The sequence below is a fragment of the Amphiura filiformis genome, chromosome 20, assembly GCF_039555335.1.
Source record: "Amphiura filiformis chromosome 20, Afil_fr2py, whole genome shotgun sequence".
NCBI classification, from domain to species: domain Eukaryota; kingdom Metazoa; phylum Echinodermata; class Ophiuroidea; order Amphilepidida; family Amphiuridae; genus Amphiura; species Amphiura filiformis.
Window position 1 is genome coordinate 41,872,837 of NC_092647.1, and position 18,622 is coordinate 41,891,458.

The 18,622-nt window shown below is 38.3% G+C and overlaps 1 protein-coding gene across 1 annotated transcript; it reads right to left on the minus strand.

Moving 5' to 3' along the window:
• Positions 1 to 6,079: 6,079 nt before the first annotated feature.
• On the minus strand, positions 6,080 to 14,675 carry LOC140142333 (uncharacterized). Its single transcript, XM_072164302.1, has 2 exons — positions 10,161 to 14,675; positions 6,080 to 9,722 (listed from the first exon to the last, which is right to left on the minus strand). The coding sequence occupies exons 1-2, from the start codon at positions 14,673 to 14,675 to the stop codon at positions 8,055 to 8,057; spliced, it is 6,183 nt and encodes a 2,060-aa protein (XP_072020403.1). The 3' UTR covers positions 6,080 to 8,054.
• Positions 14,676 to 18,622: the final 3,947 nt, after the last annotated feature.

Below are 18,622 nucleotides of genomic sequence, written 5' to 3' on the forward strand. Positions count from 1 at the left end.
GAAATGAATGAGTCAATAGATAAATAAGTAAATAAATAAAAAATAAATAAATAAGTCAATAAATAAGTAAATAAATAAATAAATAAATAAATAAATAAAAAAATAAATAAATAAATAAATAAATAAATAAATAAATAAATAAATAAATAAATAAATAAATAAATAAATAAATAAATATATAAATAAATATCATAAGATATGATTGAAGCGACGACTAATATGACAGCCCTCACAAGTGTTATATATGAGACCACCCACGGTGACCAACCAAATATATATCTGTCGAGTTCAACAAAATTCAACTCCCACAAATATATTTCCGGTGAATACTTTTTTCATTGGCTGATATCCACTTGAGATCGGTATCATCAAAGTAGTACTGCTCTCATTTCATGATTCATTGAGCAATCAATTTTGGCATTTGACCGAAATACGCGTCAAAAGATAAAAAGTCTCGTTCCGAACTTGTGTAGGCCTACATTGCTAGGGCCTAAGTGTGTTTTAATGCCTGATTCACAAATTATAGAAATAAACAAGAATTTATTTTAAAAGAACACGCAATGATAGGATACCAACGCTCGTGGTTTTGGTTGTTCTGCATGATAGTTTATGAAGATATCCATTGCAAAGCGCTATATATCCATTCCTACATATTCCTACTTATTTATTTGCCCTCTTAATTATTAATTATAATTATGAATTTGACTGATAACAACGCATTACATCTTTATTCCGCCCAAAATAACATCGTTTAATTATTGGGGCCAAAACGTCAAGAATTCCGCTAGTGCGGAAAAGATGACAAAAATGGTTGAACCTCCATGGCAAACGCATTTTTATATCAATAACCAATGATTTACCACCCCAGACCCTCACACATCGTCTGCCATGGGCAGATGCATATGGCCATGATATGGGGACCTAGAACTGGGGCCAAACATTATTTATGTAAAACCGGGGTGGAGGCATAAATCTGAATTTGGACTTTTTCTGCATCAGTCGATTTAAAATATGGAAACATTCTTTAGGTTATGTTTGTAAGCCTAAATATCATATTATTTGCATAAAACATTACTTACCATCACTACAGCATTGGAATGCTATTGCCTGCCAGGCATTTTCCTTTACTTTCATATCATATAAAAAATGGGTACGCTTATACCGCACTAATAAGGGGCACACCACTAAATGAATGCGCCCTTTGTGTAACCCTAATGAGTTCCGGTAAAATACAGAAACTATTTGAGGTATTTTGGGCTGGGCTGGACTTATTAATCAGAAAGAGTGGCGAATTATAGCTTAAATAAAAGTGGAAAGCCTATACATAAATTTGAGTCACCAAAATGTCGCATTTTATAATTATTGAGAAAATAGGTCCGCATTATACTTATAGTGTATGTAGGTGGGATGAAAAGCCGACAATCAATTGACAATTTTGACCTTTCGTATTGAAGATATGGATTTTTTCCCCAAAACACCAACAAAATTAGGTCTTTTGTGGAAAAAATCCATATCTTCAATATGAAAGGGCAAAATTTTCAATTGATCGTCGGCTTTTCCTCCCAGCTACATACACTTTAAGAAAATATCATTAGATTTATAATATTTACTTCGAGGACTGTTATATCAATATGTGAAAAATATCCAATTTTAATAATTTGTCATAAAGTTTGTATTATATCGTGAATTTCAAAAAATGAAAATTATTTGATATCAGAAAGACATTCTTCGTATTCATAATGTAATTCGATATGTTTGATGTGCTCTCATGTCCCACAAAAATACTGTCGAAACGCTCAAAACGCTCATTCCAGATCCCTTGATTTTCATTGGGGATTTTTGAAATCATCGTTCGTCGAACGATATTCAGGTGACCTCGAGCCTTTCATATAAATCAATAGTATCTCGCTATCAGTTGCGCGATATTTAATCCGATTCAACTCGGCGTGTATTCGTTGCCGTATATATTTTGACGTCACAAAAAGTATTCGAAGCCGAATATTCGCCTTCGAATATGCACTATGAACCGACCCTTATGCATTATTATGTATAGGCTTATCACACTGCTCCAAAGACAATATGTTGTATATAATACATGATGCAGTCATGTCTACAGTAGAATTCATCTCGACCTTTGCAGGACTTAACCCCATTAAAAGCTATTAAACCAAGATAACACTCATTGAAACAGCTCAACTGATTAAATCGGATCTTCTCTGGTTGTGCACAAGTGACTGTTTTCATGTGCGATATCAATAAAGCTGGTATTCATAGCTTCAGTTGGGTAACCGATTACAAAGGAAACGAAAGGAAACAATGTTATGTGTGGCTTTGTTCACGAAATCAGACAATGTCGTGCTTTTTGTAAACCAGCATTCTTGAAAATGAGCAACATAATGATTTTTGACTTAACACGGTTTAGAAATAATTTCTTCATATTTTTGGTGTTATCTGTCGTTTACATGTCCTTCCTAAAACACAAAAGTACGACCCTCTCCAAACACCTAAATTAGCTAAAAATTTAGGACATGTTACAAAACTTTATTTTCTAGAACCTATTTAGAATAATTTAAATGTAGCTTTTACCGGTTTTTTGTGGCATCCTTCAGAAGTGAGCGGTCCGATACCAATATTTTCGGTCAAATCTCCATTCAAATAACACGGGGAGTTGGCTAGCTATGCCTTGCCCTCACTCATATTTTACAAAAGTACGACCATTTCTGAACATCTAACCTAGCTGTAATTTTAGGTCATGTTAGAGAAATATATTTGCTAGAAGTTTTGGAGAATAAATAAAATATTGGCTGGTTATTTTTCACACAGTGATGTTAACTAGGCAAGTGTCCATTCTCCCAACATACATCATTTGTAGGGTCACGCGTCAATGGTGAGAGCACTGTGTATTGTGTATAGGAAAACGGACAGTAACTGCAGTATGATCGTTCTGGTGTACCAGAACGTAATTCAAATTTCACGATATTTTTTACTTAATCTGCAAGAAATTATTTGGACAAATGATTATGCAGCCAGATGTTTCGGGTTAAAAATCTCAACTTTAGTTGAGAAAGTTGGGGGTGATACTCTGGATCCACGAAATGTCCTTTTAAATATGATTTACCACATTTATCATTTATTTATTTATACTTATTTATTCTTCACTTACATGTACTGATACGAAATACATTTTATATTAATCATATTTTATTTAATATCCAACTCATATTGAGTGTACCTGTTTAAAATACAATCTTACAATGTATATCGTGTTTTCATAATATTATACTGTATCTTGTTGATTATTCATATAGGCCTACTGTATATTGTTATCATGTGCCTTGTTACTAGGTGATTGCTATGTAAGACATGAAGATGGAAAACTATAAGAAACTACTTTGAATTGAATTGAATTACTCAAATCATTACAGGACTACTAAACAAGTGATGACAACACATCACAAACTGATCCACGTACCCACACTAAGACAAATACATAACCACACATCCCACTCACCCCCCCCCACCCTCTACTATTATACTCCACCCACCCTCACCCCATTTTACCCATCACCCCATACACCCCACCCCCACACACCCCACCCCACACACCCCCACACACACACCACCCCACCCCCACCCCACTTCCCCATACACACCCCACACACCCCACACATTAGCGCCAATCCGGTTTTGAATGGAGGGGCAATCAGCCTCAATTGTTCCAAATTTTCTTTAAAAATTCAAAAATTCGTTTCCATGACCATATTAGGAAACAGCATGAAAAGCTCAAAACAAGCTCACTATTGGTTTAGTGGTTCTTGAGATAGCGTTTCATGTTTTGAGAAAATATCTCAAAACTTGGATTTTTAAAAACAGCGGACTAATAAAAGCGCAGACAATAGAATTAAGTTAATTATATAAAATGGAGAATTTCTTGGTATTAAAAATCCATAGTTTCGCTGATTGTTACTTTAAGGGTAGACGAGGTATTGTTGGTCGAAGCAACCTAAAATCGATTTTCATTATCTAGATCAATATATTATTGAAAAATAACACCTTGATGTTTTGCAAAAGTGCATTCTGCAAATCATATACTTTGCAAACTTGCTTAAGGGGGTACTACACCCCTCGATAAATTTGTGTCTATTTTTGCATATTTCTCAAAACTAATAACACAGTGGTAACAAAAGTATGTATATTATTGGGGCAAGAATCCAATTACTACACTGGAATTTCAGTGACCCAAGACAAGCGGTTCGTTATTTATGATAAGAAATAAGGTACCGATAGGATGTACCTCATTTCTTATCATAAATAACGAACCGCTTGTCTCGAGTCACTGAAATTCCAGTGTAGTAATTGGATTCCTTGCCCCTATAATATACATAACTTTTTTTACCAGTGTGTTATTATTTTTGAGAAAAATACAAAAATAGTCACAAATTTACCACAGGGGTGTAGTACACCCTTAATTTTTTGTTGTTAATGAGTTATGTACGTTTTACAAAAGTTTTGTTGTTTCAGCCTCTTTACAACGTAACTCAAGAACCGCAGCACCTATAAAAGTATATCTGTGATATTTTAATTCTTCTACACACTCGCTATGAATTAGCTTGAATTGAGCAATACAGTTTTTGCCAAAGCTCACTACCATTCGTAAGATGCTGTGAACTACCAAATCACAACAGTTTAAAATAATTAATAACCTTAAAAGTGGTTATTTGTGAAGTGCGCGTGCATCTTTAAGATGTCTCTCCTATAATGGGTTCTTCCAGTTGAAATCCATACACCACCTTATGGAAGACATGAACATACCCACGTCCTCCTACACAGGGTGTGTAGACTTCAAATGGAGTCACCCATTCAGGGTAATTCCATTTGACATTCGCACTCCGTCTTCCATTTTGGGTGTATGGATTTCAACTGGAACAGCCCAGTATTGCTGTTGTTCGTTCAAAATATTTGTTTTAAACCAAAATATACACCATTATGTGAAATTTGTAGCTTAATAGAGTGACAAAATTGGGTTTTTCACATGTTTTTTTTCCCAATATTTGGAAAAAAAGAGACGAATTTGAAAAAAAAATTAAAACCTTCCCTAAGTTCCCATGGTTCATGTCTCGTTAAAGCTGACTGACTGTTTTTACTCCGAACCTTTTTTTTATGTTGTCACCAAAAAATTGGTGTAAAAAAGTGAATGTTTGTGATTTGTTCAAAAACTCGAGATTTTTGAAAAAATATGACGTCATCATGGGATTCCTTGACTTATTTCCTTTCCAAAAATGTATAGTTTTATATACTTAGGACATGAATTCAGAAATAATGATGCTCGAAAAGGTCCATGTTCTCTCCCCTTACTCTGGCCTTAAGATAGAAATAATAAAGTATTTCAATAAACTCTCAGCTTTTTTTACCTTTATTTCAGATCCATTATTCATTACTCACTACAGACTTTCATTTAGTCAACAAATATTTGTATCATTATATAAACAGTTATAAATCATTTACAAGATTTGTATTGTTCAAAACTCTTCTAAACAAACATTTTAGTTCGTTAAAATGTCCGTGTACATAAATACACATGCATACAAAAAGATCAACACAATTGTTCATAATTTGTTTGAAGACGTCATATAAATGATCTTATACTACATTTTTTCATAAACAGTTATTAGCTTGTAGGACCTACTCGAACTTACAATTGAAATATCATCTTCATAAATATGCAAACTTGCATTCAGCATCACGTTAGTACACACATGCAGAATCGCATTATCAAAGTGTGTGACCCGCTCAAATTGATAAGCGAAGCACCTAAAGTGAAGTTTTAAGTTTCATTTTAGGATGTTTCCATCAAATTGATCAATATAGTTACAGATGAACTTTTTATTCACCACCACAAACTACAATTACTACAATATAAATCGTAACGGATTGTGATTAGGGACCTATCAAGAGTGGCGGCATCAGAATTTGTTGGGGGGGGGGGCATGGGAGGCAAAGTGAATTTCAGGGGGGGGGGGGGGGGGAATCAGCAAAATGTTGCGCAAAATTGCCCCCCAAATGACAATTTTCGTTATTTGGGTTTTTACTGGGTATCTGAGGGGGACAATAGGTTATTTGGGTTTTTTACTGGGTATCTGAGGGGGACAATAGTTCTGATCAGGGTATTTCCCCCAATGACCCCACCCTCCGGCCGCCGCCACTGCCTATCAATCCGATCTAAAGTATGTCTAAATCTACAATGATCTAATTGAATTTTATAGTCTTGAGTATATTCGTAAATTACTAAACACAATCACTTAAATAAGTACACTCGCTAGCAGCTTTAAAACGATCGAATTAACCTCATTGATTTAGAAAAACTACAAGCCATATGTTAATTTATATATTCGTATATATATTCGTTATATACAAAACAAACAACATCTGTATCCGTGTCTATTTCTCCAGCAAAACGGTGGATCCACATCCCGCTTGAGCTTTTGGCGGTCGCGGAGCTATATGAGGTTTGCTTATTATCTAAATACCCAACCGCTTAACAAGTGAAGTGATCAGCAAGGGTTGCAATATAAGCCTCATATAAGATTTGCAATTAGTCAAACTGTTCACCCCCCCCACCCAAATAATAATAATAAATTAAATTCATGCTGTCGCGCCACCTTGGCCCACGTCTCTAGGTGCTTGTATCACCAAATAGCACCATAGCACCTGGTCAACATTCTTGACTTTTACATCGCAAAATGGCCGGTAATGCAGGGATCAAATTTCTAAAATTGGGCGAATGTGATAAAAGAAAAACATTTAGTGTATTCCTCTCATTGTTAGGATCCAGAAAAAATATAACTTGACCTATCTCCGATGTACACTTGTTGAGGCATAAAGTCAAATGTTGTCTCTATCATTGTCCATAGGTGTGAAAAAAATGTTCCGATTTTGACTGATTGAAGTGGTCTCAAATTGTTCTGCATGGAAAAATCCGGGGGAAAAATATATTAACCAAAGAATAGTTTGCCATATCTCAGGTGTTTCGTTACATGGGGAACATGGCAAAAGAGTCAAAGCCCATATCATGTTAACTTTGACCTATTTTGTATTTTGTTTGTGATGTTACCAATGTAACAAAACATCTGAGATATAGCAAATAATTATTCTTTGTTTAAAATGTTTGAGACCACTTTGACGATCAAAATCGAATCATTTTTTATTTTTACCCTGTGGACAATTATGGTGGAGACCGAAATTTAACATACGAGTATTTGACCTTAATGCCTATAACTAAAGAAATATGCATCGGAAACAGGTCAAACTTTCCCCCAATGTCCATTTTTGTCCTTTTTGGATATGTTGTCAGGAGGTGTTTAGAGTCCCTAGCAACTAAAGACATTGGTGGTCCAATTTTGTCTTGTTCAAATGTAAATTAAACAATCCTACCATATTTACAATACTGTACATGGATGTGCCTGGAAAGAATACGTTTAAATATTTCACATCACGAAAAAGCAATTTATTTTACCAGATCGCATGGTGAATTCTAAGTATTGACAGCAAACATTGACATCTTTTTGACAAAATTGTATGATATTGGCCGTGTGCATATATGCAGGGAACACATTACGATTGCGCATATTTCGGCACATATCAAGAAACGCTAGACCAGTTACTATTTGATTCCTAGAGACAAGGAAGAGCTGGTGATCTTCAACTCTTCCAACTTTCAAACAAAGAATTGAAACATCTTTCAAATTAATCTAGAAAAAAAGAGCAGATGCTTAGTTCTGTCATACTTAGGTGAAATTAGGCAATAAGGCAGGACACGGTGTCTCAGGTTCTACGTGTTCTTGTTCAATGTGTTCATGTGTACTGTTTTCTGGTGATACGTCTTGGGTATTAGTCTCATTTGCAGAATCAATTTCTTCTGCTTTATCCTGTTCTTTGTCGTTGTCTACAAAGGACCGGATTCGCTTCCCTCCTGCTTGATGTGTTCTTGGTTATTATTTTCTGGTGAATCCACTTGGGTATTAGTTTCATTTGCAGTGTCATTCTCTTAGGTGAAGTTAGCTAATAACGCACGACACGGTGTCTCGCTTTTGTAAATCAGGTTCTACGTGTTCTTGTTCAATGTGATCTTGTTCAATGTGTTCTTGTTCAATGTGTACTTGCTTATTGTTTTCTGGTGATATGTCTTGGGTATTAGTCTCATTTGCAGAATCATTTTCTTCTGCTTTATCCTGTTCTTTGTCGTTGTCTACAAAGGACCGGATTCGCGTCCAAAGATCAGGTTCTGCGTTCTCCTTGCTCGGTGCATCCTCCTGTGTGATGTGTTCTTGTTTATTATTCTCTGGTAGTTCTTCTTCGGTATTGGTTTCATTTGTAGTGTCGTTTTCTTCTTTTTTACTCTGTTCTTTATTGCTATCTACGAAGGCTAAGATTCGCGTCCACAATCCAGGTTCTTCGTTATCCTCCTTTTGCCCATCTTCATGATCACTATGTTCTTCATTATTATTTTCTGGAGATTCTTCTGGGGAAGTCTCTTTCGTGGAGTTAGTTTCATCTTTTTTACTCTGTTCTTTATCGCTATCTACGAAAGCCCGTATTCGTGTCCATAAATCAGGTTCTGGGTTATCCTCGTTTTGTATATCTGCTTTTTCATGGCGTTCTTGGTTATTATTTGTTGGCGATTCTTCGGAGATTTTAGTCTCATTTGTCGTGTCAATTTCTTCCTTATTGCCTTCTTGGTTATTATTTGTTGGTGATTCTGTCGTTTCAAATTCTTGTTTTTTATCTTGCTCTGGTGATTCCTTATCCCCCTTCTGCCCATCTTCATGATCACTATGTTCTTCATTATTATTTTCTGGAGATTCTCCTGGGGAAGTCTCTTTTGTGGCATCAGTTTCATCTTTTTTACTCTGTTCTTTATCGCTATCTACGAAAGCCCGTATTCGTGTCCATAAATCAGGTTCTGGTTTTTCCTCGTTTTTTATATCTGCTTTTTCATGGCGTTCTTGGTTATTATTTTTTGGCGATTCTTCGGAGATTTTAGTCTCATTTGTCGTGTCAATTTCTTCCTTTTTATCTTGTTCTTTATTGCTATCCACGAAGGCTAGAATTCGTGTCCACAAACCAGGTTCTTCGTTCGCCTCGTTCTGCGCATCTTCCTGTTTGGTGTGTTGTTGATTTTTATCGTCGGATGATTCTGCTGGAGCATTAGTTTCATTTTTATCGTCATTTTCCTGTTGCTTTAGCTGGGACTGCTTATCAGGACTATAAACTTGCGCATGGTCCTCCGTTGAGGCGACACTTTCATCTTGAGACAGAGTTAAAACAGCTGGATCTGTAGTTTCCACATCTAATTGATCTTGTGTGTCCATTGAGTCTTTATGCGTAAAGGAAGCATGAGAGGCGTCTAACTGATCGATCTTATGTGGAATGTGTGAATTGACATCACTAAATTCAGGATCTTGGGTTGTTTGGTCATAACTGTCCTGTTTAGATTTCTCAGGTGTATGATCTTCGTTGGTTACATCAGTATCTGGATCATCATTTGCATCTACTAGTGGCTCTGTTATGACGCCTTCCTCAGTAGGTTGATCCCCATCTAGCTGGCATATTTCAGGTTGTTTGTTAATCTCTTCAACAGAACCATCCTCATCTTGCCCCTCTCGTATGACTGGCTCTGAACATTCGCCTTCCTCCAACTCTTCCTCCGTCTCATTTTCTTTATTCTTTCCTTCGGATTTCTCTAACCCTTCTCCAGTAACAAAATGTGCACTTTCATCAAGTTCTCTCTTATCCGCTGATATAATTTCTTCAACTTGTTCTTTTTCAAAGTCATTAAATGAAAGGATATCTCTGGCTTCAGCCTCTGGTTCAGCCTCTGCATCTGGTATCTCATTCGTATCTTTGTAATCTGTTTCATTCACCTGTTCTTCATATTCTTTGCCTACTTTATTTCCAATCGATTCTGTTTCAAACTCTTCACATTCATTGTTTTGGTTATTTTGTTCCTCTTCTTGTTCGAAGAAATCATGGTGATTCTGTTCTGCTGGATCATCTACGAAATTAGTCTCATCTATCAAGTCACTATTAGATTTTGGCTGTTCCTGGACTTGGTCCTCTCCAGAGGACATGGCATTTATTAGCTCAGCATCTTCACTTATAACTTCGTCTATTGATATAATTTCTTCAGCTTGTTCTTTTTCAAAGTCGTTAAATGAAAGGATGTCTCTGGCTTCAACCTCTGGTTCAGCCTCTGCATCTGGTATCTCATTCGTATCTTTGTAATCTGTTTCATGTACCTGTTCTTCATTTTCTTTGCCTACCTCATTTTCAATCGATGAGGTTTCAAACTCTTCACATTCATTGTTTTGGCCATTTTGCTCCTCTTCTTGTTCGAAGAAATCATGGTGATTATGTTCTGCTGGATCATCTACGAAATTAATCTCATCTATCAGGTCACTATTAGATTTTGGCTGTTCCTGGACTTGGTCCTCTCCAGAGGACATGATATTTATTAGCTCAGCATCTTCACTTATAACTTCGTCTGTCGTATTTCCCTCAATCCCATACTCATTTTGTCCCTCTCGTATGACTGGCTCTGAACATTCGCCTTCCTCTAACTCTTCCTCCATCTCATTTTCTTCATTCATTACGTCGGATTTCTCTAACCCTTCTCCAGTAACAAAAGGTCCACGTTCTTCAAGTTCTCTCTTATCCGCTGATATAATTTCTTCAACTTGTTCTTTTTCAAAGTCATTAAATGAAAGGATATCTTTGGCCTCAGCCTCTGGTTCAGCCTCTGCATCTGGTATCTCATTCGTATCTTTGTAATCTGTTTCATTCACCTGTTCTTCATTTTCTTTGCCTACTTTATTTCCAATCGATTCTGTTTCAAACTCTTCACATTCATTGTTTTGACCATTTTGTTCCTCTTCTTGTTCGAAGAAATCATAGTGATTATGTTCTGCTGGATCATCTACGAAATTAATCTCATCTATCAAGTCACTATTAGATTTTGGCTGTTCCTGGACTTGGTCCTCTCCAGAGGACATGATATTTATTAGCTCAGCATCTTCACTTATAACTTCGTCTGTCGTATTTCCCTCAATCCCATACTCATTTTGTCCCTCTCGTATGACTGGCTCTGAACATTTACCTTCCTCCAACTCTTCCTCCGTCTCATTTTCTTCATTCATTACGTCGGATTTCACTAACCCTTCTCCAGTAACAAAATGTGCACTTTCATCAAGTTCTCTCTTATCCGCTGATATAATTTCTTCAACTTGTTCTTTTTCAAAGTCATTAAATGAAAGGATATCTTTGGCTTCAGCCTCTGGTTCAGCCTCTGCATCTGGTATCTCATTCGTATCTTTGTAATCTGTTTCATTCACCTGTTCTTCGTTTTCTTTGCCTACTTTATGTCCAATCGACTCTGTTTCAAACTTTTCACATTCATTGTTTTGGTTACTCTGTTCCTCTCCTTGTTCGAGGAAATCATGGTGATTCTGTTCTGCTGGATCATCTACGAAATTAGTCTCATCTAACAAGTCACTATTAGATTTTGGCTGTTCCTGGACTTGGTCCTCTCCAGAAGACATGGCATTTATTAGATCAGCATCTTCACTTATAACTTCGTCTGTCGTATTTCCCTCATCTTTAGACGCCTCGTCAAAGCCTTCTGCAGATGCCTCTGTTAGGGTATCACCTTCGATACATAGGTCAACATCCTGTTCCTGCACAGGTTGTTCAATGAGCTCACTGACAGACCCATTCTCATATTTGCTTTCTTTTGTGTCATCAGCATCTTCTTCTACCGTCTCTTTAATATGTTCTGTTTCACAAGTTTCTATTTCCAAAACTGTCTTGGTACCTTGTGGTGTGCAGTCCGTATGATGTAGTGAAATTACATCTCCACCACTAATTTCACTTCCAACGACATACTTTTCGTCATCACCTGTATTATCGTCATGTTCTTTCTCGTTTACATTATTTTCTGGTAAATCATCCGGAATATCTTCATTCGCGAGAGACGTAATATGGGTAGAATCTTCGTGTGCCGATTCTTTGGTCGTAAATTCATCATCTACGTTGGATAGGTGTGGAATGCTTTGCATTGTCTCTGTCTCTTCCTCACTACCTTGTGTCTTCATCCAGTCCGTCGGTGTAAAAGGATCATCAGAGAACTGTAATGGATCTCTCGCATCATTTGTTACATCAACAGTTACATCTACCAGAGCAATTGCTTCGGTTGGATGCTCCAAACTGTCTTCCGACCACACTGTGTCTTTTTGCTCCAAACTGTCTTCCGACCACTTGTCTAACGTGTCAGTAACAATGTCTGTATCACGAATACTTTCTACAGATGGCTCTATTTTGGTATCTTCTGAGAAACATAAGTCCACATCAGGTTCCTGCACATGTTGTTCAATTAGCTCACTGACAGACCCATCCTCAGATTTGCTCTCTTTTGTTTCATCAGTTTCTTTATCTGAAGTCTTATTAATATGTTCTATTTCACACGTTTCTACTTCCAAAGCTATTTCGGTACCTTGTCTTGTGCTTTCCGTGTGATATAGTGAAATTAGTACATCTCCGCCATCCATTTCACTTCCAACGACACACTGCTCGGCATCGCCTGTGTCATCGTCATGTACTTTCTCGTTTACGTTATATTCTAGTAAATCTTCTGGAAGAGCTTCGTTCTCAAGGGACGAAATATGGGTAGAATCTTCGTGTACTATTTCTTCGGTTGTTAATTCATTATCTTCTTTGGATAGGGTGGAAACGCCACGCATTGTCTCTGTCTCTTCCCCACTATATTGTGTTTTCATCCAGTCCGTCGGTGTAAAAGGATCACCGGAGAACTGTGACCGATCATCAACAGTTAAATCTACCAATGCAGTTGCTTCGGTTGTTTGTTCCAAACTGTCTTCCGAACACTCGGTATCTAACGTGTCACTAACAATGTCTGTATCACGACTACCTTCTACAGATGGCTCTGTTATGGTATCTTCTGCGAAACATAGGTCAACATCGGGTTCCTGCTTAGGTTGTTCAATGAGCTCGCTGACAGACCCATACTCATTTTTGCTCTCTTTTGTGTCACCAGTATCATTTGTTACATCAACAGTTACATCTACCAGAGCAGTTGCTTCGGTTGACGTTTGTTCCAAACTGTCTTCAGAACACTCGGTATCTAACGTGTCACTAACAAAGTCAATATCGGATTCCTGCTTAGGTTGTTCAATGAGCTCGCTGACAGACCCATCCTCATTTTTGCTCTCTTTTGCGTCACCAGTATCATTTGTTACAGCAACAGTTACATCTACCAGATCAGCTACTTCGGTTGACGTTTGTTCCAAACTGTCTTCAGAACACTCAGTATCTAACGTGTCACTAACAATGTCTGCATCACGACTACCTTCTACAGATGGCTCTATTATGGTATCTTCTACGAAACATAAGTCAGCATCGGGTTCCTGCTCAAGTTGTTCAACGAATTCACTGACAGACCCGTCCTCAGGTTTGGTTTCTGTTGTGTCATCAGCTTCTTCATCTACCGTCTCTTTGATATGTTCTGCTTCACAAGTGTCTATTTCCAAAGCAGTCTCAATACCTTGTGGTATGCTTTCCGTATGATGTAGTGAAATTAATGCATTTCCACCACTCATTTCACTTCCAACGACACACTCTTCGTCATCACCTGTGTTATCGTCATGTTCTTTCTCGTTTACATGGTATTCTGGTAAATCATCCGGAATCTCTTCATTCTCGAGAGACGCAGCATGGGTAGAATCTTCGTGTATCAATTCTTCTGTCGCATGTTCATCATCTTCTCTGGATAGGGGTACACCTCGCATTGTCTCTGTTAGGTCCACACTATCTTGTGTGTTCCTCCACTCCGTCTGTGCAAAGGGAGCATTAGGGGATTGTAACTGGTTACGCGCGTCATTTGTTATATCACCCGGTTCTTGCTCAGGTTGTTCAATAAATGCACTGAAAGATCCATCCGCATGTTTGCTCTCTTTTGTGTCATCAGTTTCTTCATCAAAAGTCTCTTTAATATGTTCTGTTTCACAAGTTTTTATTTCCAAAGCTGTCTCGGTACTTCGAGGTATGCTTTCTGTATGATGTTCGTCATCATTATCTTCATGATCTTTCTCGTTCACATTATATTCTGGTAAACCATCCGGAATATCTTCTTTCTCGAGTGACGTAATATTGGGATAATCCTCGTGCACCGATTCTTCGGCCGTAAATTCATCATCTTCTTTGGATAGGGGTGGAACACCACGCATTGTCTCTGTGTCTTCCTCACTATCATTTGTTTCTATCCAGTCCGGTGGTGCAAAAGGATCACCAAAGGACTCGAATTGGTCACTCGTGTCTTTTGTGACATCAAAAGTTACATCTGACCCATCGTCAGGTTTTGTGTCATCCGCTTCTTCATCTACCGTCTCTTTAATATGTTCTGTTTCACAAGTGTCTATTTCGAAAGCTGTCTCGGTACCTTGTGGTATGCTTTCCGTATGATGTAGTGAAATTAGTACATCTCCACCACTTATTTCACTTCCAACAACACATTGATCGTCATCACCTTTGTTATCGTCATGTTCTTTCTCGTTTACAGTATATTCTGGTAAATTATCCGGAATATCTTTGTTCTCGATAGACGTCATATGCGTAGAATCTTCGTGTATCAATTCTTCGGTCGTAAATTCATCATCTTCGTTGGATGGGGGCGAAACGCTCTGCATTGTCTCTGTCTCTTTCGTATCATTTTCTGCGCCTACCGTCTCTTTAATATGCCCTGTTTCACTTATGTCTATTTCCAAAGCTGTCTTAGTGCTTTGTAATATGCTTTCCATAGGATGTTCATCATCGCCTCTGTTATCTTCATGATCCTTCTCGTTCACATATTCTGGTAAATCATCCGGACTATCTTCATTCTCGAGGGGTGTAACACGGGTAGAATCCTCGTGTACAGATTCTTCGGTCGTAAATTCATCATCTACTTTGGATAGGGGTGAAACGTCCTGCATTGCCTCTGTCTCGTCCTCGCTATCTTGTGTTTTCATCCAGTCAGTCGGTGTAAATGGATCTTCAGATAATTGAAACTGGTCACTTGTGTCATTTGTTACATCAGAAGTTATATCTACCGGTGCAGTTGCTTCGGGCGTTTGCTCTAAACTGTCTGTTGTATCAGTAACGTCTGCATCACGCCCACCTTCTACAGATGGCTCTGTTATGGTATCTTCTGCGAAACATATGTCAACATCTGGTTCCTGCTCATGTTGTTCAATGAGCTCACTGACAGACACATCCTCAGGTTTGCTCTCTTTTGAGTCACTAGCTTCTTCATCTACCGTCTCTTTAATATGTTCTGTTTCACAAGTTTCTATTTCCAAGGATTTCTCGGTACCTTGTGGTGTGCTTTCTGTATGATGTAGTGAAATTAGTACATCTCCACCATCCACTTCACTTCCAACGACACGCTCTTCGTCAACACCTTTGTTATTGTCATGCTCTTTCTCGTTCACATCATATTCTGGTAAATCATCTGGAATATCTTCATTTTCGAGGGACGTAACATGGGTTGAATCTTCGTGTACCGATTTTTCATCATCTACTTTGGATAAGGGTGAAACTTTCTGCATTGTCTCTGTATCTTCCTTGCTATCTTGTGATATCATCCAGTCCGTAGGTGTAAAAGGATCACTAAAGGACTGGAATTGGTCACTCGCGTCATTTGTGATATCAATTGTTTTATCTACCGGAGCAATTGTTTCGGCTGTTTGCTCCAAATTGACTTCCGAACACACGGTATCTGTTGTATCAGTATCAATGTCTGTATCACGACTGCCTTCTACAGATGGCTCTGTTATGGCGTCTTCTGCGAAACATTGGTCAACAACAGGTTCCTGCTTATGTTGGTCAATTAACTCACTGACAGACCCATCCTCAGGTTTGATCTCTTCTGTGTCATCCGCTTCTTCATTTACCGTCTCTTCACTATGTTCTGCTTCACAAGCGTCTATTTCCAAAGCTGTCTCGGTACTTTGTGATGTGCTCTCCGTATGATGTAGTGAAATTAATGCATCTCCACCACTCATTGCACTTCCAACGACACACTCTTCGTCACCACCTGTGTTATCGTAATGTTCTTTCTCGTTTACAGTATATTCTGGTAAGTCATCCGGAATATCTTTGTTCTCGAGGAACGTAATATGGGTAGAATCTTCGTGTATCAATTCTTCGGTCATAAATTCATCATCTTCATTGGATAGGGGCGGAATACTCCGCATTGTCTGCATTGTCTCTGTCTCTTTCGTGTCATCATTTTCTGCGCCTAACGTCTCTTGAATATGCCCTGTTTCACTAATGTCTATTTCCAAAGCTGTCTCCGTACTTTGTGGTATGCTTTCCGTAGGATGTTCGATATCTTCATAATCTTTCTCTTTCACATCATATTCTGGTAAATCATCCGGACTATCTTCATTCTCGAGAGATGTAACATGGGTAGAATCCTCGTGTACAGATTCTTCGGTCATAAATTCATCATCTACTTTGGATAGGGGTGAAACGTCCTGCATTGCCTCTGTCTCGTCCTCGCTATCTGGTGTTTGTATCCAGTCCGTCGGTGTAAAAGCGTCACCAAAGGACTGAAATTGGTTACTCGCGTCATTTGTGACATCAAAAGTTATACCTACCGGTGCCGTTGGTCCGGTTGTTTGCTCAAAACTGTCTTCCAAATATACGGTATGTTTTGTGTCAGTAACAACGTCTGTATCACGCCTACCTTCTACAGATGGCTCTGTTAGAGTATCTTCTGCGAAACATAAGTCAACATCCTGCTCAGGTTGTTCAATGAACTCACAGTTAGACCCAATCTCATGTTTGCTCTCTTTTGTGTCAACAGTATCTTCATCTACCGTGTCTTTTATATGTTCTGTTTCACTAATGTCTATTTCCAAATCTGTCTCAGTACTTTGGGGTATGCTTTCCGTATGATGTTCGTCATCACCTCTGTTATCTTTCTCGTTCACATCATATTCTGGTAAATCGTCTGGAATATCTTTATTCTCGAGGGACGTAACATGGGTAGAATCTTCGTGTACCGATTCTTCAGTCGTAAATTCGTCATCTTCTTTGGGTAGGGTTGAAACGTCCTGCATTGTCTCTGTCTCGTCCTCGCTATATTGTGTTTTCATCCAGTCCGTCGGCGGTGTAAATGGATCATCAGAGAACTGTAATTGGTCACTCGTATTGGTCAAACATACGGTATCTATTGCGTCAGTAACAACGTCTGTATCACGCCTACCTTCTACAGATGGCTCTGTTAGAGTATCTTCTGCGAAACATAAGTCAACATCGGGTTCCTGCTCAGGTTGTTCAATGAACTCACTCTTAGACCCAATCTCGTGTTTGCTCTCTTTTGTGTCAACAGTTTCTTTATCTACCGTCTCTTGACTATGTTCTGTTTCACTAATGTCTATTTCCAAAGCTGTCTCAGTACTTTGGGGTATGCTTTCCGTATGATGTTCGTCATCACTTCTGTTATCTTTCTCGTTCACATCATATTCTGGTAAATCGTCTGGAATATCTTTATTCTCAAGGGACGTAACATGGGTAGAATCTTCGTGTACCGATTCTTCAGTCGTAAATTCGTCATCTTCTTTGGGTAGGATTGAAACGCTATGCATTGTCTCTGTCTCTTCCGTCGGTGTAAAAGGATCACCAAAGGACTGGAGTTGGTCACTTGCGTCATTAACATCTACCGGCGTAGCGTCGGTTGTTTGCTCAAAGCTGTCTTCAAAACATACGATATCTTTTGTGTCAGTAACAATGTCTGTATCACGACTATCTTCTACAGATAGCTCTATTATGTTATCTTCTGGGAAACATAGGTCAACATCTTGTGTCTGATCAGGTTGTTCAATGAGCTCACTGACAGATGCATTCTCAGGTTTGCTCTCTTTTATGTCATCAGTTTCTTCATCTACCGTCTCTTGAATATGTTCTGTTTCACTAATGTCTATTTCGTTCTCGAGAGACGTAATATGGGTAGAATCTTCATGTACCAATTCTTCTGTCATGGATTCATCGTCGTCGTTAGATTCTGGTGAACCGCTTGTCATTGTATTTGTCATGTCTTCAAAATCTTGTGTTGTTATCGTGTTCGTCGATGTAAATGGATCATCAGAGATCTGTGGTTGGGCACTCGCGTCATTTGTGACATCAGGAGTTACATCTGTCAGTGCAATTGCTTTGGATATTTGCTCAGTATCTTGCGGCGTGCTTTCCATATGAGTCTCTGCAATACTATGTTCAAGTTCTTCCCCCTTTGCAACATTTTCTTCGGTATCACCAGGAAGGTCGATTTCTTGTGTTAAATCATCAGAATTTTCACGCAGTTCTTGCGGGGTCTGGGTCTCGGGTGACATAACATGGACAGAATCTTCGCGTACCAATTCTTCCGTCGTAAATTGATCATCGTCTTTTAATACAGGTGCAATTCCTAACTTTGTTTCTGCAACTCCATCAATATCGTGTATTTTCATGAGGTCCGCTGAAGTAAAGGAATTATTGTAGAACTGCAGTTGGTCACTCGTATCACGTGTGCCGC